Source organism: Periplaneta americana, chromosome 1 (assembly GCF_040183065.1).
Source record: "Periplaneta americana isolate PAMFEO1 chromosome 1, P.americana_PAMFEO1_priV1, whole genome shotgun sequence".
Classification (NCBI taxonomy): domain Eukaryota; kingdom Metazoa; phylum Arthropoda; class Insecta; order Blattodea; family Blattidae; genus Periplaneta; species Periplaneta americana.
Genome location: NC_091117.1, coordinates 14446197 through 14462225, shown reverse-complemented (window position 1 = coordinate 14462225; position 16029 = coordinate 14446197). Strand labels below are relative to the sequence as shown.

Sequence of the window (16029 nt, the reverse complement as noted above, 5' to 3'; positions counted from 1 at the left end):
TACTATCCGTTTCGAAAGAAACCTAAATCAGGCCACCGAAGTTGATATTGAGAAGAAGTCCATATATGAACCTTGTCTGCCGTATCTTTCTCAAAAGTACAACGTCCCTCTTAAACAATGGTCCGTCATTGGTTTGCTGTTTGGCAGTAGAGGTTCAATCACAAAATTCACATGGAATTATCTTAAGAAACTTCACATTCCTTTTGATTCTGTAATGTCTATTCTTATAAATATTATCAAGGATTCTCTTCAAATATTACATCATCATCTCTATTTCAATTAATCCACTTATATTTGCCTTAAACAATTAACTTTCTTTTTTCTCTAATGTATCACATCACATTACATTGTACATGTTTATTGTATTCAGGACCCTTGTGGTCACTCAAATTCTTTGAGCTGATGTCTATAATTTAGAATTTATATATATGTATTAAAACAATTATACACTCAGGGACAAAAAAAACCGGACACTTTAATATTTGCTAGTATTTTGCAAAATATTATCTTCTCATACAATGTTATGGTAGCCATCTGTTGTTATGGAGACGTGTATACATTGTTCATTGTTTTTTGTCTTATAAACAAGCCATTACAACCAAATATTCCAATTTTGCTTTCGGAGTCTCAGCTATAACAATTTTGTCTCAACCATTTTGTGCTTCATTATCGTTATCATTCGTTATTTCTTTATTTTTACATTTTCTGAGTTTAAGTGGGGTTGTAACATTTGTCTTAAAACAAGATGCGACCTGAAGATTTGGCTCGAGCTGTAGCCCTTTACGATGATGGACGCAGTGTACGTTACATTGCAAATGTTATGAATATGGCTAGAAGCACAGCCCATGATGCCATAAAACGGTATAGAGAGACCCTAGAATATCCCAGAAGACCAGGTTCGGGTCGTCCAAGAGCTACAAATCCAAATGAAGACAGGTATATGGTGTTGAGAGTTCTTAGGGTGCGCAACCTGCCAGCTACTAGTGTAGCCCAGCAATTTGTTAACATGCATGGACGCCCAATTTCGGCCAAAACAGTTAGAAGGAGGTTGAAAGCAAGTGGACTGATATCAAGTAGACCTGCAACTGGTCCCAGACTTCTCAGGATGCATCGAGTTGAACGACTGCGTTTTGCAAATGATCACAGGGATTGGAGAAATGGACAGTGGAGCTGTGTTCTGTTCACCGATGAGTCCCGTTTCAATCTGTGCTCACCTGGTAGACGTGAAAGAGTTTGGAGAAGGAGGGGAGAACGATTTTCACAGTTTTGCATTACCGAAAATGTGCCGTATGGAGGTGGTGGAGTGATGGTTTGGGCAGGAGTGTGTACGGATGCTCGTACAGAGTTGGTTTTTGTTGAAAATGGAAGACTAACAGCTGATAGGTATATAAATGAATGTTTGGCTGATCATGTTGTGCCATTTGGCCAATTTGTAGGCGATAATTTTGTTTTAATGCATGATAATGCACGGCCGCACATTGCCCATGCGGTCGGAGATTATCTCCAAGAAGTGGGAATCCATGTTCTTCCATGGCCAGCAAGGAGTCTAGACATGAACCCAATTGAACATTTGTGGGACATGCTGGGACGGCGTGTTAAGAATAGACACCGAGACCAGAATCGTTACAAGAGTTGAGGCGAGCACTTGGCGAAGAATGGGATCTTATTCCTCAAGAAGACATTGCTAATCAAATTGAGAGCATGCCAAGACGTAAGGATGCAGTTATTCAAGCCAGAGGGAGTAATACCCGTTACTGAAAAGAGTTTTTAATGTTTAAGGCATCATAAAATGAAAAAAACAGTTAGACCAAACGATGCCATAGTTATACGCCCTTTGTAATTTTTTGTAAATTTTCTCATCAGAGATTTTTATTTTTTTCAAATGTTGTCGTATATGGTGCTAAATGGAACATTATTTTGTTTAAATGGGTTTTGTTTCATTTTGAAATAATTGGCAACAAAATACAAGCAAATATAGAAGTGTCCGGTTTTTTTTGTCCCTGAGTGTATTTTGTGAGGGAGATAGAAGTTATCCCCGGCAGGGATGTTAATATGAATTTATGAGAGGAGGATAATTTTCCAACGTGGGGGGATCCCCAAATCCCCTCCCCCCATTAATTCGCACCCTGCGACTGGGAGGATTATTGTGCTGACCACATGATACAACTGTACTGGTTGGATGATCATTCATGTCTGCCGAGACGTGTGAACTTAAGCATTTGGTTGGGCTTTCTCAGAGGATTATTATTTATTTTCAATGAATGCTCATTTGTTTTAATTTGTGGACAGTTTACTGCAGCAATAAAATTATGTTCCTCCCTTCCCACAATAATTTCGGTGCATGTTTGTTTGTTTTAATTGGTGAACAAATGACTGTAGGGACATACATAAATATTACATAATTTTCCTAAATAATAAAAGTAGAAGTTAATTTCTTTTCATTTGTAGACAATTGATAGTGGTAAATATGAACTTGATATTCTTTTATTGCCCCCCCCCTCCCCCGTCATTATGGTTTCAGTGTAGATGGCAAGCGAATGTACCCAATAAGTGAAGGTTTTCACAGTTCCCAGTCATAATAAATTTGCTCAGTTTGCGTTCTGTGTATATTTCACACTGTGTACCCATCCCATTGACTGTGAAAAGAAATCATCTGATAAAATGTTTGTCGATAAATGCGTGATAGTGTTCTTATATGTATTGATTTTGTATAGGTTCATGTATTATGTTATTAATGCCACTTCCTTCAGTGTTGTCTGACTTATCTAATCCTCTTATCAGATATTGATTTTCAATTTGACGGAAAGTAAGATAAAGTTCAATTTGCTACTCCTGTCATAAACCTATATTGAAGAAAGAAACTGTTTCTTTCAAATTATTATTATTATTATTATTATTATTATTATTATTATTATTATTATTATTGTTCACTCCTACGAATTTGTTTGATATTAATTATCATAGAACACAGTTATTTACGAAGATAGTAATTTGCATTCAGAAAACTTGAACGTTGTTATGTTTTTAAAGCAGATTTTTACTCTTATTGTATGCTTAAAATTTTTGCATTATTTTATTAGACTGATCTCACGGCAGTTGCCATCTCATTTAATGTTATGCTCTGAAATTTGTCTCTCTATGTGTAGACAGTGAAATGTTTTTCATTTTAACTATCTATTTAACTATAACGAATCTAAATTAGTTATGAATATAATATTAGTAAAGTGAAGCATTGGCCTAAATAGGAATTTATTTCACTGTTCATGTATTAGGGTCTTCAACGCACTGCCTAATTTTAATAAAGGGGTAAAAGAAAGGGTTTAGTGCAGAATTAACAAAATTTCTGTATACTCACACCTTCTGCTTAACTGATGAATTGTTTATGCTTGTAAATTGAATTAATCCATTGACTGAAATTTTGCAAGTGAGCATATCTACACAACAGGCAGGACCCACTGTATTCATTTTCCAGTTTGTTTTGCAGTGAAGCCAGTTATATGAATGAATGAATGAATGAATGAATGAATGAATGAATGAACAGTTATATTACCAGTTGTTCTGTATGGCTGTGAAACTTGGACTCTCACTTTGAGAGAGAAACAGAGATTGAGGGTTTTTGAGAATAAGGTGCTTAGGAAAATATTTGGTCTAAGAGGGATGAAGTTACAGGAGAATGGAGAAAGTTACACAACGCAGAGCTGCACGCATTGTATACTTCACCTGACATAATTAGGAACATAAAATCCAGATGTTTGAGATGGGCAGGACATGTAGCACGTATGGGCGAATCCAGAAATGCATATAGAGTGTTAGTTGGGAGGCCAGAGGGGAAAAGACCTTTGGGAAGGCCGAGACATAGATGGGAAGATCATATTACAATGGATTTGAGGGAGGTGGGATATGATGGTAGGGACTGGATTAATCTTGCTCAGGATAGGGACCAATGGCGGGCTTATGTGAGGGCGGCCATGAACCTCTGGGTTCCTTAAAAGCCAGTAAGTAAGTAAGTTTGCAGTGAAGCCAATTTTTACATAAATGACGATGTCATTTAACATAATGCTTTATATAGAATCCTTAACATACTTACATCGCAAAGAAGATGGGGAAATATTGATTGGAATATTCAAATTATTTCGAAAATATGTTGTTGTTGTTTTCTAATGCCAGGCATTTGACAATAAAGTCATTTGACCTCTTGCACTCCAATATTTTTCAAAGATACTATCATGGCCAGCCACTGAAGCACAGATTTTGAGGTGTTCCGAATCTATTTCTTGGTTTGAGTTGCACATTGGGCAGTTAGGGACTGATATATTCCAATTCTATGCAGGTGTTTGGCCAAACAATCATGGCCTGTTGCCAATCTAAATGCAGCTACAGACGATTTTCGTGAAAATGGCAAGTTGTAGCCGATTTAAGTGAACACCATATTTTTAACGTTTTGGTGGCTACTTCATTCACACACAACCCCCAGAATGTCTGGAAGACCACACCTGCTGTTGGTCAATGGGTCCATTGGACCTAGCTGGGAGATCTTGTTGATCACCAGCTTTCCCTCCTTAAGCCACTGGAGGACGATTTTAGTGCCATAGCAGGTCAGCACTAGGAACAGAAAAGTAGAAAGAGGAGGAAGGAAAGGGAAAAGAACCCCTAGACCTCGAATGCTCTAATGCCGTCGGGGTCAAAGAAAGTAAGAGTTCAGTCAGAGGACTGGATAGCAAAGGGTAAAGAGGGAATTAGGTATTGGATAGAGGAAAATTATACCAAATTCAGTCATTAACTCGTCAAGCTGACCAGTGCTAATTGATGAGTAGCTCCCCCTTTTAGTTCAGCTTGTAAAATTATGCTTACTAACAGCTGCACCACGGGAAGGTAGGGATGGGACATTGGGTATTTGTCCAGGTTGGTTCCTTAAAGCCTTCAATGGGAAGGATTAATGGCTCTCCCCCCTGTATCCGACAGATACCCTTTTGCAGCCATTTCGAAAATAAGAACAGCTTTTTTTACACAAGTATCTGCAGTTCTTTTGTTTTGAATGGTGTATAGGTTTTTTCTTCTCGTTTTAATACTTGTTTATTTATTTATATATTTTTTATTTATGTGTGTATCCATTCATTCACTCATTCACTTTTTTCCAGGTATCGTTACTCTAATTTGTCATAAATATTAAGTAGAGCTTAAGTGTAATAGTAAACACTAGAATTAAGTTTTATATGTGCTTGTGTTTGCATTAGTGAGTAGGGCATTTTCCTAATGCGTAGTGAAATTCCATAACTTTTTTCTTCACTGTTGTGTGTATTTTTTGACAATTTTATTTTTGTTAATGACTTATGGGCAGTCATAAAATTTTAACAATTTTTCTATTTAATGTATAATACATTTTTATATCTATATATTGACGTTTCACTATGTCTGCCATATTTTAAGATTGTAGTCTAGTCTTATAAATACAGTCGTTTGAAATGACTTAGATCTTGTTCACTTTTCCTTTTTTCATGTATATTAAAAATAAGGAAATTTGTTGCAACCAAAGGCAGCACACAGGCCTTTAAGAGCAATAAATATTCTGGCTCAAACTAAAGTTTTTGGATGGTTGAAGTGGGACTTGGGCTTTTCCTTGCAGTGCATGCTGCAGAGAATGTCTGTTCCCAAATGCACTACAGATCATCAAAAAATTAGAGTAAGTAGGGGTGCGCTGATTTGGATCGACAGTAGCTTGGGACCCAATAACAAGCACTGACCCTTTCATTCCTTACTAACAGTTACAAACAGTTTGAATTGACATGAGTCAATGTTGTCAAGTCCTGTCAGCAACTCTGCTCGATATGCAAGACAATTTCATTAATGTTATCCTCACCTAGAAGTTCTAAAAATCATGGATATAATTGAAATGTGGCCTGAATGAGTTGGAAAGTCAAATGAAGAAAAGATTCGACGAACAGCAGTAAAATTCATGAAGAAAATTTTGTTTTATATTTCTGGACTTCAAAAGAAGTGCAGAATTTTAAGGTGCTTTTACACTACATTGGATTTTGTCCAGTGCAAACATAGAATGTATTAGTTTTGGCACAAACTTTAAAGCTGTCTCCAGCAAGTCATTTGTCTTCTAGTTATTGTAGTTAATTGAGTGATTAATATGGCATTGTCTAATGAGAAGTAACTATGATGAATGGGCGAAGGAAAATGCAATGAAATTAATAGAAGCTAAGAAAATAAGAATAATTTGATGAATAATAATGAAATGGACGTATGTTGTAAGTTACGTTTAGGTTATGTTTCGGATAAATTGATGGTTTAAACTCGTAACAAATTCAGAATTAAAGAGTAAAAACAGAAATCTTGGATAAAATATTAGTCCAAAAATGGTTTCAAACAAAAATCTGCAAAGAGGTTGAAAATTTAACCAAATATAAAATTTGTATAAAATTATGGGACAAATTGAAATTATCGCATTTGAGATTCTGTTATGATTGCATCCTTCAGACTCAAATATATTATAAAATATTGATCCAAAGATTAGGGTTTTCATACATCCCACGAAATCAGGATCAGTCTCATTTTGTGCTTCAAGAAGTGTCCTGTCTGAAATGGTAAAAGGATTGCCAAAATCTCAATTTTCTGGAAATTCCATCTCCAGAAGGATACAAGTGTGAATGAGGTGAATCACAACATACAAGTCTTCATCTCTTATATGATTGTTCTCTTCATAGCATGAAGAGATTAACTTGCTTCGTCATTTAGAATCTTGTGGTTTGAACTTTTCCAAACCAATTGCGGAGGTATTCAAAAGATTGTAGGTATTGCAGTTTTGTCACGAAAATATTTAAATCTTCATAATTACTATTAATGTATTTTTGTGTATGATAACCAAAACTATAATGTACCTACTGGGGTGAAATAGGATTATTCACATTTGTGAATTAGTAATAATTAATAATAAAATCCCAATTTTGAGAAAATGAATTAAATGTCCAATCATTGCGTGACTACATTTTGTTTGTTCGATACATGACGTCACTGCATCATGTTACATAATCCGACAACAATATGAGTACTATTTATTTTTATTATTGTATTTGATTCTTGCAAGTAGATTATGCAAAAACTACGATGACAGCATACATACCGTGCGTTTTTTTAAAGCACTTCATGCCTTTGCTGCAGCAAAATGAGGGTCGAAAAAAAACGCAATTAGGTCAACTGACTGCAAAATGGTAGACAATTAATATTGGCTTCTGTTTCTGCCATAATAAATTTAACCCTAAAAGAACCGAACATGTTAAATAGTTTCGACTTCCATGATAATGACATGGAATTATTATTACTAGACGATTTTGACAATAATAAACGTTGCAAAAGACCAAAACACGCATTCCGCCATAATGGATCGTGCAGCAAACTCGTAAAGCGAAGTTCTGATTTGCTGCAGCGCTTTATGTCTTGCTTCAAAAAAAAAAAATGCACGGCTATGCTTTGCCATATGCAGCATCTAGCAGAGACTTTTTGAACTTGCTATTACATATAAAATGTGACTTTTTTCCTATTTGTACCTGCAGTAAAGATTTTAGTTCCAGGTACAATTAATGAGAAAATCTAAAAATTTTTTAGTATCATGCAGTTCAAAAAATCTCCGCTAAATACTATACATGTCAAAGTGTATGCATGCTGCCATCTGTCGAGTGTTGCATAATCTATGTATTTGTAAATGAATAAGCAACCAGCATTATCTGCATATAATCGGATTCTGACAGAGAAGTTATGACATTACTGGACGAGTCCATGTAAAAATAAAGGGGAGTCAACTGAAAAAAAAAAACCTCTATCATGTCTTTAATAATCAAAAATGAAATACAATAAAAGATACTAAACATTAAAAATCCATATTCTTAATGATCTTAATATAAAAATACAAAAAAGTATTTTATAACAGTCATATTTATGCAATCATGGGGATTCCGTGAATCTCCCATCACTTTTTTCAGATTTTAAATGAAAATAAAAAATAAAACTCAGGAATTTTGATGCTAGTTACGAATTTAATTGAGAATGTATTTGTTTCGTACCAAAGGTCTCATTCACAATATCAAGTGGTTTGAATCCTTACAATGAAGCTACATACAAGCAAATTCTACCAAACTTCCCATGCATATCATTGACACTAAAAAGTATGGTCTCTATTGATTGAATTTTGGTAAAAAAGAATCGGACATTTTTCAGGATAATGTTTTGCACCTTTACAGTCATTTAATTCCTTCAAATTTGGACATTTGGATGAATTTGAGTGCGAGTGGTAAACCTTATCTTTACAGCATTGAATTAATTTTGTCACCTAAATCTGTGACAAAGATTTTAAGCAGATAAAACTTTTGAACCTTATATGTCGTTGTATGATGAAGTGACAGTAATATACTGTGTGTGTCCTTGAATGGTTATGGAAAAAGGAAAAGTGCGAGAGAAGTCAGTAGTCGGAACTGCATGTCTTGTGCATTGTGATGTAAGACTAACTTCTGTCAGATATTTACAGAAATGTACTTCGTATGCTCATTATTTTTAATTTGGTCTGCTTTGATCAGAAAACTGAAAATTGCATAGAAATGTTTATATTGCTGAAGCTGCATGGTGCACAAATGATGTGATTATGCTGCTTGCCCTCTTTTCGCATGTTGTGTACAACACACTTTGAATTTCTGCGGCCTGTGGATTCATTATTAATACAATTGGAATGGTGAATCATGTGAACAATATTTGTCCCTACTAGGGCTATTTCGAAAGTTCATAATCTGACATGAAAGTAGAACTAGAATTATTTTGAAGCAATTTTATTTTTCTACATTACCCCCCTTAGATTAACATACTTGGTGCAACAGTGTTGCAATGCTTTTATACTCTCATTATAAACAAATTCTTCGAGGTCTGCAAAAAGTCTTCTGCTACTGCTACATCATCTTCATCTGGCGAAAATTTCTTTTCAGCCAAGTAAGTTTTGAGCTTTGGGAAGAGAAAAAACTCAGAGGGTGCCAGATCTGGAAAACACGGGGAATGCAGCAACAATTCTACCCGTAGTTTGTGTAGTTTATCAACTGCAATTGTGGATGTGCGAGTAGGTGCATTGTCATGATGAAACAACACATTCTTCATAATCATACCTCTTCAAGTGATATCTCTATCCAATGCTTTTGCTTCAGTAAAGTCTCATTTTACAAACCTATGGATCAACAATTGGCTCTCTTCTGACAAAGGCAAAATTTTACAGTCTGTACAAAAGAAACCAAATGACCTGAAAATGTACAAAAACTTGCCCAAACATGTTCAAACATTTTTAACAAGAGCCAGAACAGGTCACATTGTCACTCAATTGTACCTACACCGATTTCACATTTCTGATAATCCTACTTGTCTGGTGTAATACTCATGATGAAGATCTGGAACACATTCTTCTATACTGTCCATCCATAAACCACAAAAGAAGTAAATTAAACTCATCAATACCGGTTGCAGAAGACACAGCCCTGCAGTATATATTGACTACACCCCAACTCTGGCTACTAGCAAGAGGCATCTATAATGAACACCGATCAAAATACCCCTCATTTCTCGTGAAAAACAACAACTGAATAGACTACAGTGGACTATAGTGTTGTCAGCAAACAGCTGGATACATTAAGAAGATTGATTCATAATCATACCTGGCATTTTCTCAAGAATTTTTCTGTTTGCTGCAAGAGATTTGAATAGTATTCTTCATTACACTTTTCTCCCTGACTAGATTTTTTTTATTTTAGTAGGTTATTTTACAACACTTTATCAACAACTTAGGTTATTTAGCGTCTGAATGAGATGAAGGTGATAATGCCAGTGAAATGAGTCTGGGGTCCAGCACTGAAAGTTATCCAACATGTTTCATATTGAGTCGAGGGAAAACCCCAGAAAAAACCTCAACCAGGTAACCTGCCCCGACCGGGAATCCCTTGCTAGATGGTCAATCATGATTATTTCCATTATCTCACAACACGTATGCCGTACATTTCAGCTGATTGAACAGCATTTGCTTCTTCGGAGGTGGAGACCAACGTGTTTCCATTGTTTCGACAGCTCTTTTGTCTTTGGTTTTATGCGGTTGAAATGAAATGAAATTGCGAGCAACATGGATACAATTTAACTATTGGGAAGCAATGTGATTGTTGTAGGAGAACTAAAAGTTGTGGTCACAAACCTCTTAAGGAAATCGCATGTGCCTGTATTTTTACAAATTGACCCAGACACTCTTTCGAAATTTGACATCAAACGTGTTTTTATTTGTGGCACCCACGTTGAAGAGACCCTGAACATACCTAAGTCATTGACTAAGATGTGGCGCACCCGTTGAGTGTAGATGTGCATTACGTCACATGTTTCGCGTCACCAATCTTCCAACATCATATCGTGTTTTTTATCGACTTCCTCACTGTTGCTGTTACTGGCTACTCAGTGCAGAGATTGTCTGTCATGCTTTCTTGGCCATATTTAAATAGGGTTGCCCTTTCTTCACAGTCAGAGATGAACTGATTCCTGCCAATGTTTGCTTTAATTTACTGTATGTTGAACTCCTCCCCTTTCTTACGAAATATTTGATGGCACAATGTTCGATGTTTTCCATTTTGTACAATCCGCTCTGCGCACTGATGTAACATTTGAACCACACAAAATGTATTCAGCAGATTAATACAATCTGTCACTCATGATCTAAATGAAAGATGCGATTCTTATGCCATATGTATGTCAGGCTATGAACTTTTCAAACAGCTCTCGTATTTTTAAGAGCAGTTGTATTTGATATCTGTTTTTAATCTTAAAATTCAGCCATAGATTTAATTAATTTCAAAATAGAAATCGGGGTGGAGGTTGTTGTATTGAATTAACAGACATAATTTAATAACTGAGCACAGAATCTTCTTTCAAATCAGAAAACTTGAACACAAAATAAGTTCGCTGGTAAACATCTGACAATATCTGTGAAAATTATGATTAACGAAACATCACAATTAGATAGATATTTGAAGTTACAAAGTTTTATTCTAAACTAGGTATGATACTTTTATTTACATATAATAAGTATAAAATCAATTCCTTCAGTACTTAATGTTTCTTGAATCTTGTAATATCTTCTTCGATCAACACAGGATAGGGAAAAGCACTGTATAAGAAAGGTAGCAATACTATAATCTTTTCGCTGTAAGAAAAATCCTAATGTAAACAATAGCATGTGACTGAAGTGAGGCTTCATTGGCCGCTGTTTGGCGCCGTAGATTCTCAGTACATGTTCCCGCCTACTGTTGTACATTCTGTTTCATGTTAAACATTTCCCGTTACTCGTCAAGTAGGCCTAACTTCACTACTATGTATTCGTTTGCTTAGGAAACATTTATTTTATAATTACTGTAATTAAAAATTATTTTTAAGTCTTATGTCTTCACAATGGACAGTTAAGGATGCAAAAGCCATACTTCATTACCACGTGCTTACGTGAACAACTACGAGCTCTGACGCCAGCTTGTTACAAGAACAGACTACCTCAGTATTACTGTTGGTATTCATCTGCGTTCATAGTACATACAAAATATAAAAGTAGCTTTTCTTTTACATAGCGTTTTATATATACGTAAAGTTAAATGTTTCCTTGTATTTAACAACTAGAATTCAATGTTTTATTTTCAAATAATACAAGATTATGGTTTCCAAATATGAACTATATTCTCCTGCGTCATGTGAGTGTTTTGACTGGGAGCCAATCACGGGTATGACAGCAATGTGCTCATGTTTACATTAGGATTTTTCTTACAGCGAAAACAGTATACGTTTCTGTATGGTTTTAAATATACGAGAATCATGTCCAGATATTGCAAAGTGTAGAATAACATCTAAGAGGAAGAGAGTTAGAGAGGTGAACTAATCATGTCATAAACCTTTTGAGAGTGCATAATTTAGTTTTATTATACACATCATTAAGTTTTATCTTAAACATCTTTATCAAAATTGATTATTTCAAAAGTGTGTTCTGTCCTTGTGATAGTCTTGTATATTCATAGGCAAATACATTAGTAGACCTCCAACTCAATGTATACGATCGAGAAACTGTTTGAAATTATAAGTGAATGTTTTGCAAAAATTGGAATTATATCTCATGTTACATTTACAATAAACAATGTTAAAATGTTCAATCTTATAACTTATCAGTTTAACATTATTTATTGTATTTAAATAAATAACTGACTTATCTGAAAATCAAAACATGAATTGTAAATCATGTTACTATACATTGCTCGATCTTTATTACAGGTGTCCATTATAGCAACATTATTATTATTATTATTATTATTATTATTATTATTATTATTATTATTATTATTTTTTTTTTTTTTTTTCATATTACTCCCCAGAGGTAGAGCGCGCAATGATTTATCAGTTTAAATTAAATGTTTAACCATAATATACATACTACATGTGGTTTTTGGTGTAACATATGCATATGAATTACTGGGTATTCAGTTCAAAGTGTGTCATGGCTCGCTGTATGCCGTCATGTGGCTAGCCGATGAGCCTAGAGAATTCAATCTTCCTACACTTCCACAGAGGCGTATTACCTATGTGCTAGAGAAGTTGCCTGGCAAGTAAAGCGTTCATTCTGAAGAGTACGTACCGATACTTACGGTAACACCTGTAGTGGCAGGAATGTGAACTGTTTGGAAACACGTACTGAGGTGAGTTTTTTTCTTACTGTCGGAATACGGGGAGAGGGTTAAGACGATTACTTACGTATTTCTTGACATTAACTTCGACGGTCAACATGGACACGGAGCATTTGATTTGTGTTGTGGAATGTTGCCGTAAGCAACCGATGATAACAAATACTCTGTGTACGACTTGCCCGTGCAAAACACAGTTCGAAAGAGGTTATGGTAGCACACAGACCGTACAGACCGCCATCTGTTGCTACGACGTTCAAGTTATACCGTACACGTTCTCAAGTTCAGATTGAACGCCTTGATTAATAGGCAACTTATCTGACATAAAAGCTGAAACTCGCTTCAAATCGCTGACTCACAACAGTGACGTCATGACACACTTTGAAATGAACACCCAGTATAATGATTGAATATTAAACTGAAAACCATTGACAACACATTCCCTCTGCTATCCAACGAGCTAGAATAGAGACCTCTATGTTTAATATTCAAATGTAACAGAGTTGCCAACATCTAATCATTGACCAGCTGAATAGAAGTGGCTAATGTGGGCACTTATCTCTGACTAAAATTCTAAATCATTGTACAAAAAGACAATTGTATACTTCAATAATAATATCAATGCTATAAAACGGCCAAATTCTGTAAATAATGGGTATTCATAATATTTGTTTAAAATTGTCACATTGGCACCACTTATAAGCAGTTTTTTTTTTCCATCATTCCCATCAGAACACAGCTAACAACACTCCGGCCCCAATGCGGCAACTGATGATATGCCTTGCAACATAAGAGTTAAACCTCCCTGGTGTTAATAGTGAGTGGGTTTAGTGGCAGAAAGAGATATTAATATCATTAGTAAAATAATTCACAGATAACTGAAAATATTTCTTGAATAGAAATCTGTCATGTGGTGTGGTTCGATTAATTCTGTGCTGAATATATGTAGTAGTTTGCTCTTGCACTGCTCTGATGAAAGACTTGCTTTTACAGTCCGCATCACCGTTTTTGGCGTGTGAAATAAGTAATGGAAACGTTAATTGCAAGTGTTTTACATTTGCCGCAGCCAGTCTGACAACTGTGTTTGGCATATAGCTGATGTGACGTGTATAGGAAGTGGTACCATTCTGACCTGCACTATCAACATGCTCACAAACAGGGCACTATATATCTAGGATACACGCCAAAAGCGCTGGCGCCAACTATAAGTTTGCATTAATGTGTTTCACTGGATAAGAACGGCTAAAAAACTTTCTTATATTCATAAGATCCCTGAAGTGTATGTTTCGTGTAGTGAGCAACCACGGAGTTGCCCCAATTCTTAGGTATAGAAAAGTGTCAGATGTGCTGAATCAATGTTTGTTACTTCACAGCTAGAGGAGGTAACGCTGTGTTTGCATCTGTTTAAATGTTTTGTAACATGTTTGATGCTTGCATCAGGTGTTCCGTGCTCGCACGCCGCCTGAGGCGATCGATCTGGTGTCGCGGCTGCTGGAGTACACACCGTCGTCCCGCATTTCTCCACTCCAGGCATGTGCCCACACTTTCTTTGACGAGCTGCGTGAGACAAACACACGGCTACCAAATGGCAGGGAGCTGCCACCCTTATTCAATTTCACGGAACAGGGTAAGTGTTAAAGTTAAAGATAAGTATTATGATTTTCAAGGTCAGTCTTTCTGTTCTTGTGTCTCGTCTAGGGTTGCCAACTCTCCCATATTTGGCAGTAATTTTTAATAGTCTTCTGGCTTCCGTATTCTTCTTCTCTTCGAGCATTTTTCTCTCTTATTTTTTCATAAAGTAGAAGCTTTATTTCAAACATTTAATTTTGCCGTGAATGCAGATGATTTACATGTTGAATTTTGTTGTTCCAATATGTATTAAAATGTGTAGTCATTATAAAAAGTAAATGCTTGGCAGAAATGGGTTTTACTGCTGACCAGGTTATAATAAAAAATGTTAATATTGGAAATTTGGAAAAACTGATGAGTTTTAATATTTGAGGAGAAAAATTCGCTCCGGCGCCGGGGATCGAACCCAGGTCCTTGGTTCTACATACCAAGCGCTCTGACCACTGAGCTACGCCGAATTCAATCCACAGCACCGGACCAAACCCTCCTCCTTGAATGTTCCCTTTTAGCCTGACTCCAAGTTAGGCATATATGTTGATGTTTTATGTCCAAGTCAACTGCCATTATACAAGGGGTGCACTCAGTTGAGTGACTTGCTTGGCCGGGATTCCGCAGTTAAGTGCACAGTAATCTGTACAGAAATATGCACTGCTATGAGAATATTAAAGATATTTTTATTAATTTGTCCTACAGAATAATATCTGTAATATTGACAATTAATATTTGAGGAGAAAAATTCGCTCCGGCGCCAGGGATCGAACCTGGGTCCTTGGTTCTACGTATCGAGCACTCTGACCACTGAGCTACGCCGAATTCAATCCACAGCACCGGACCGGAGTTTTGTTCTAAGCTTACCAGGTTGTAATGCTGACAGAGATACAGTGTTTTCTCTCATGAACAATAAATGGACAGATGTTTGAAATAGGAGCGTGACACATCTGATCAACTGAGGACTGCAAATCGCAACCACTTAAAATTACAGAAAATTTTTTTAATTTGTAGGAAAAAAAAATTTTTAATCATTATGCGGGGCGAAAACCTTCTCAAACTACTCAATACTCTTAATTTGAGCTTTACTGTCAGAGTGTAGAGTAACTTTGTTGTTTTATTTATTTATTTATTTATTTATTTTTCATTATTATAATTGAACTGAATAATTTGTCAATTTTCTATGTGAAATTCTCCCAATTCCTTAGTCACCCGTATTTTCTTAAAAAAAAAAAAAAATTGGCAACCCTAGTCTCGTCTCTCTTTGTCTCCAATGGCAAGTACAGTGAAACCTTGGTAAGACACACTTCAAGGGATGTGTAATAATCGCATATTAGCAGAAGTGGCTTATTTTAGGATTTTTTCTATTTTAAAACGAAGAGGTAATATAGCATAAACATTACCTGCCGATTCGGAGTTGCGCTTGGATGCTAGTTTGGTCCCCTCCTGGACTGATTACTTGGTTGGGTTCCTTCTGACTGCAAACATGTTGTCTGTTTCACTTCTGTTTTCTGTGTATGAAGAGCACTTTTCTTTTCAAGTGCAATGAAAGTTCAGCTTTATATTTTATTTAAGGATATTTTCCAGACCTGCTTGCGAAATATTACGGCATAAGTAGAGGTAAAATGAGCAAGTATGAATTTTTCTTCAGAAAAATGTCGTATTTCGATATAACTACAATATAGTAATA

General features: G+C 35.8%; 1 protein-coding gene across 7 annotated transcripts in view; it reads left to right on the top strand.

Annotated features, from left to right (window-relative positions):
* LOC138708821 (glycogen synthase kinase-3 beta-like) overlaps nt 1-16029 on the top strand; it is a 320609-nt gene that overhangs the window by 297544 nt on the left and 7036 nt on the right. For all 7 annotated transcript variants that reach the window (XM_069839583.1, XM_069839330.1, XM_069839413.1 and 4 more), the window contains exon 7: nt 14163-14349. In XM_069839583.1, coding sequence (XP_069695684.1) covers nt 14163-14349 — 187 coding nt within the window. The remainder of the gene's footprint in view (nt 1-14162; nt 14350-16029) is intronic.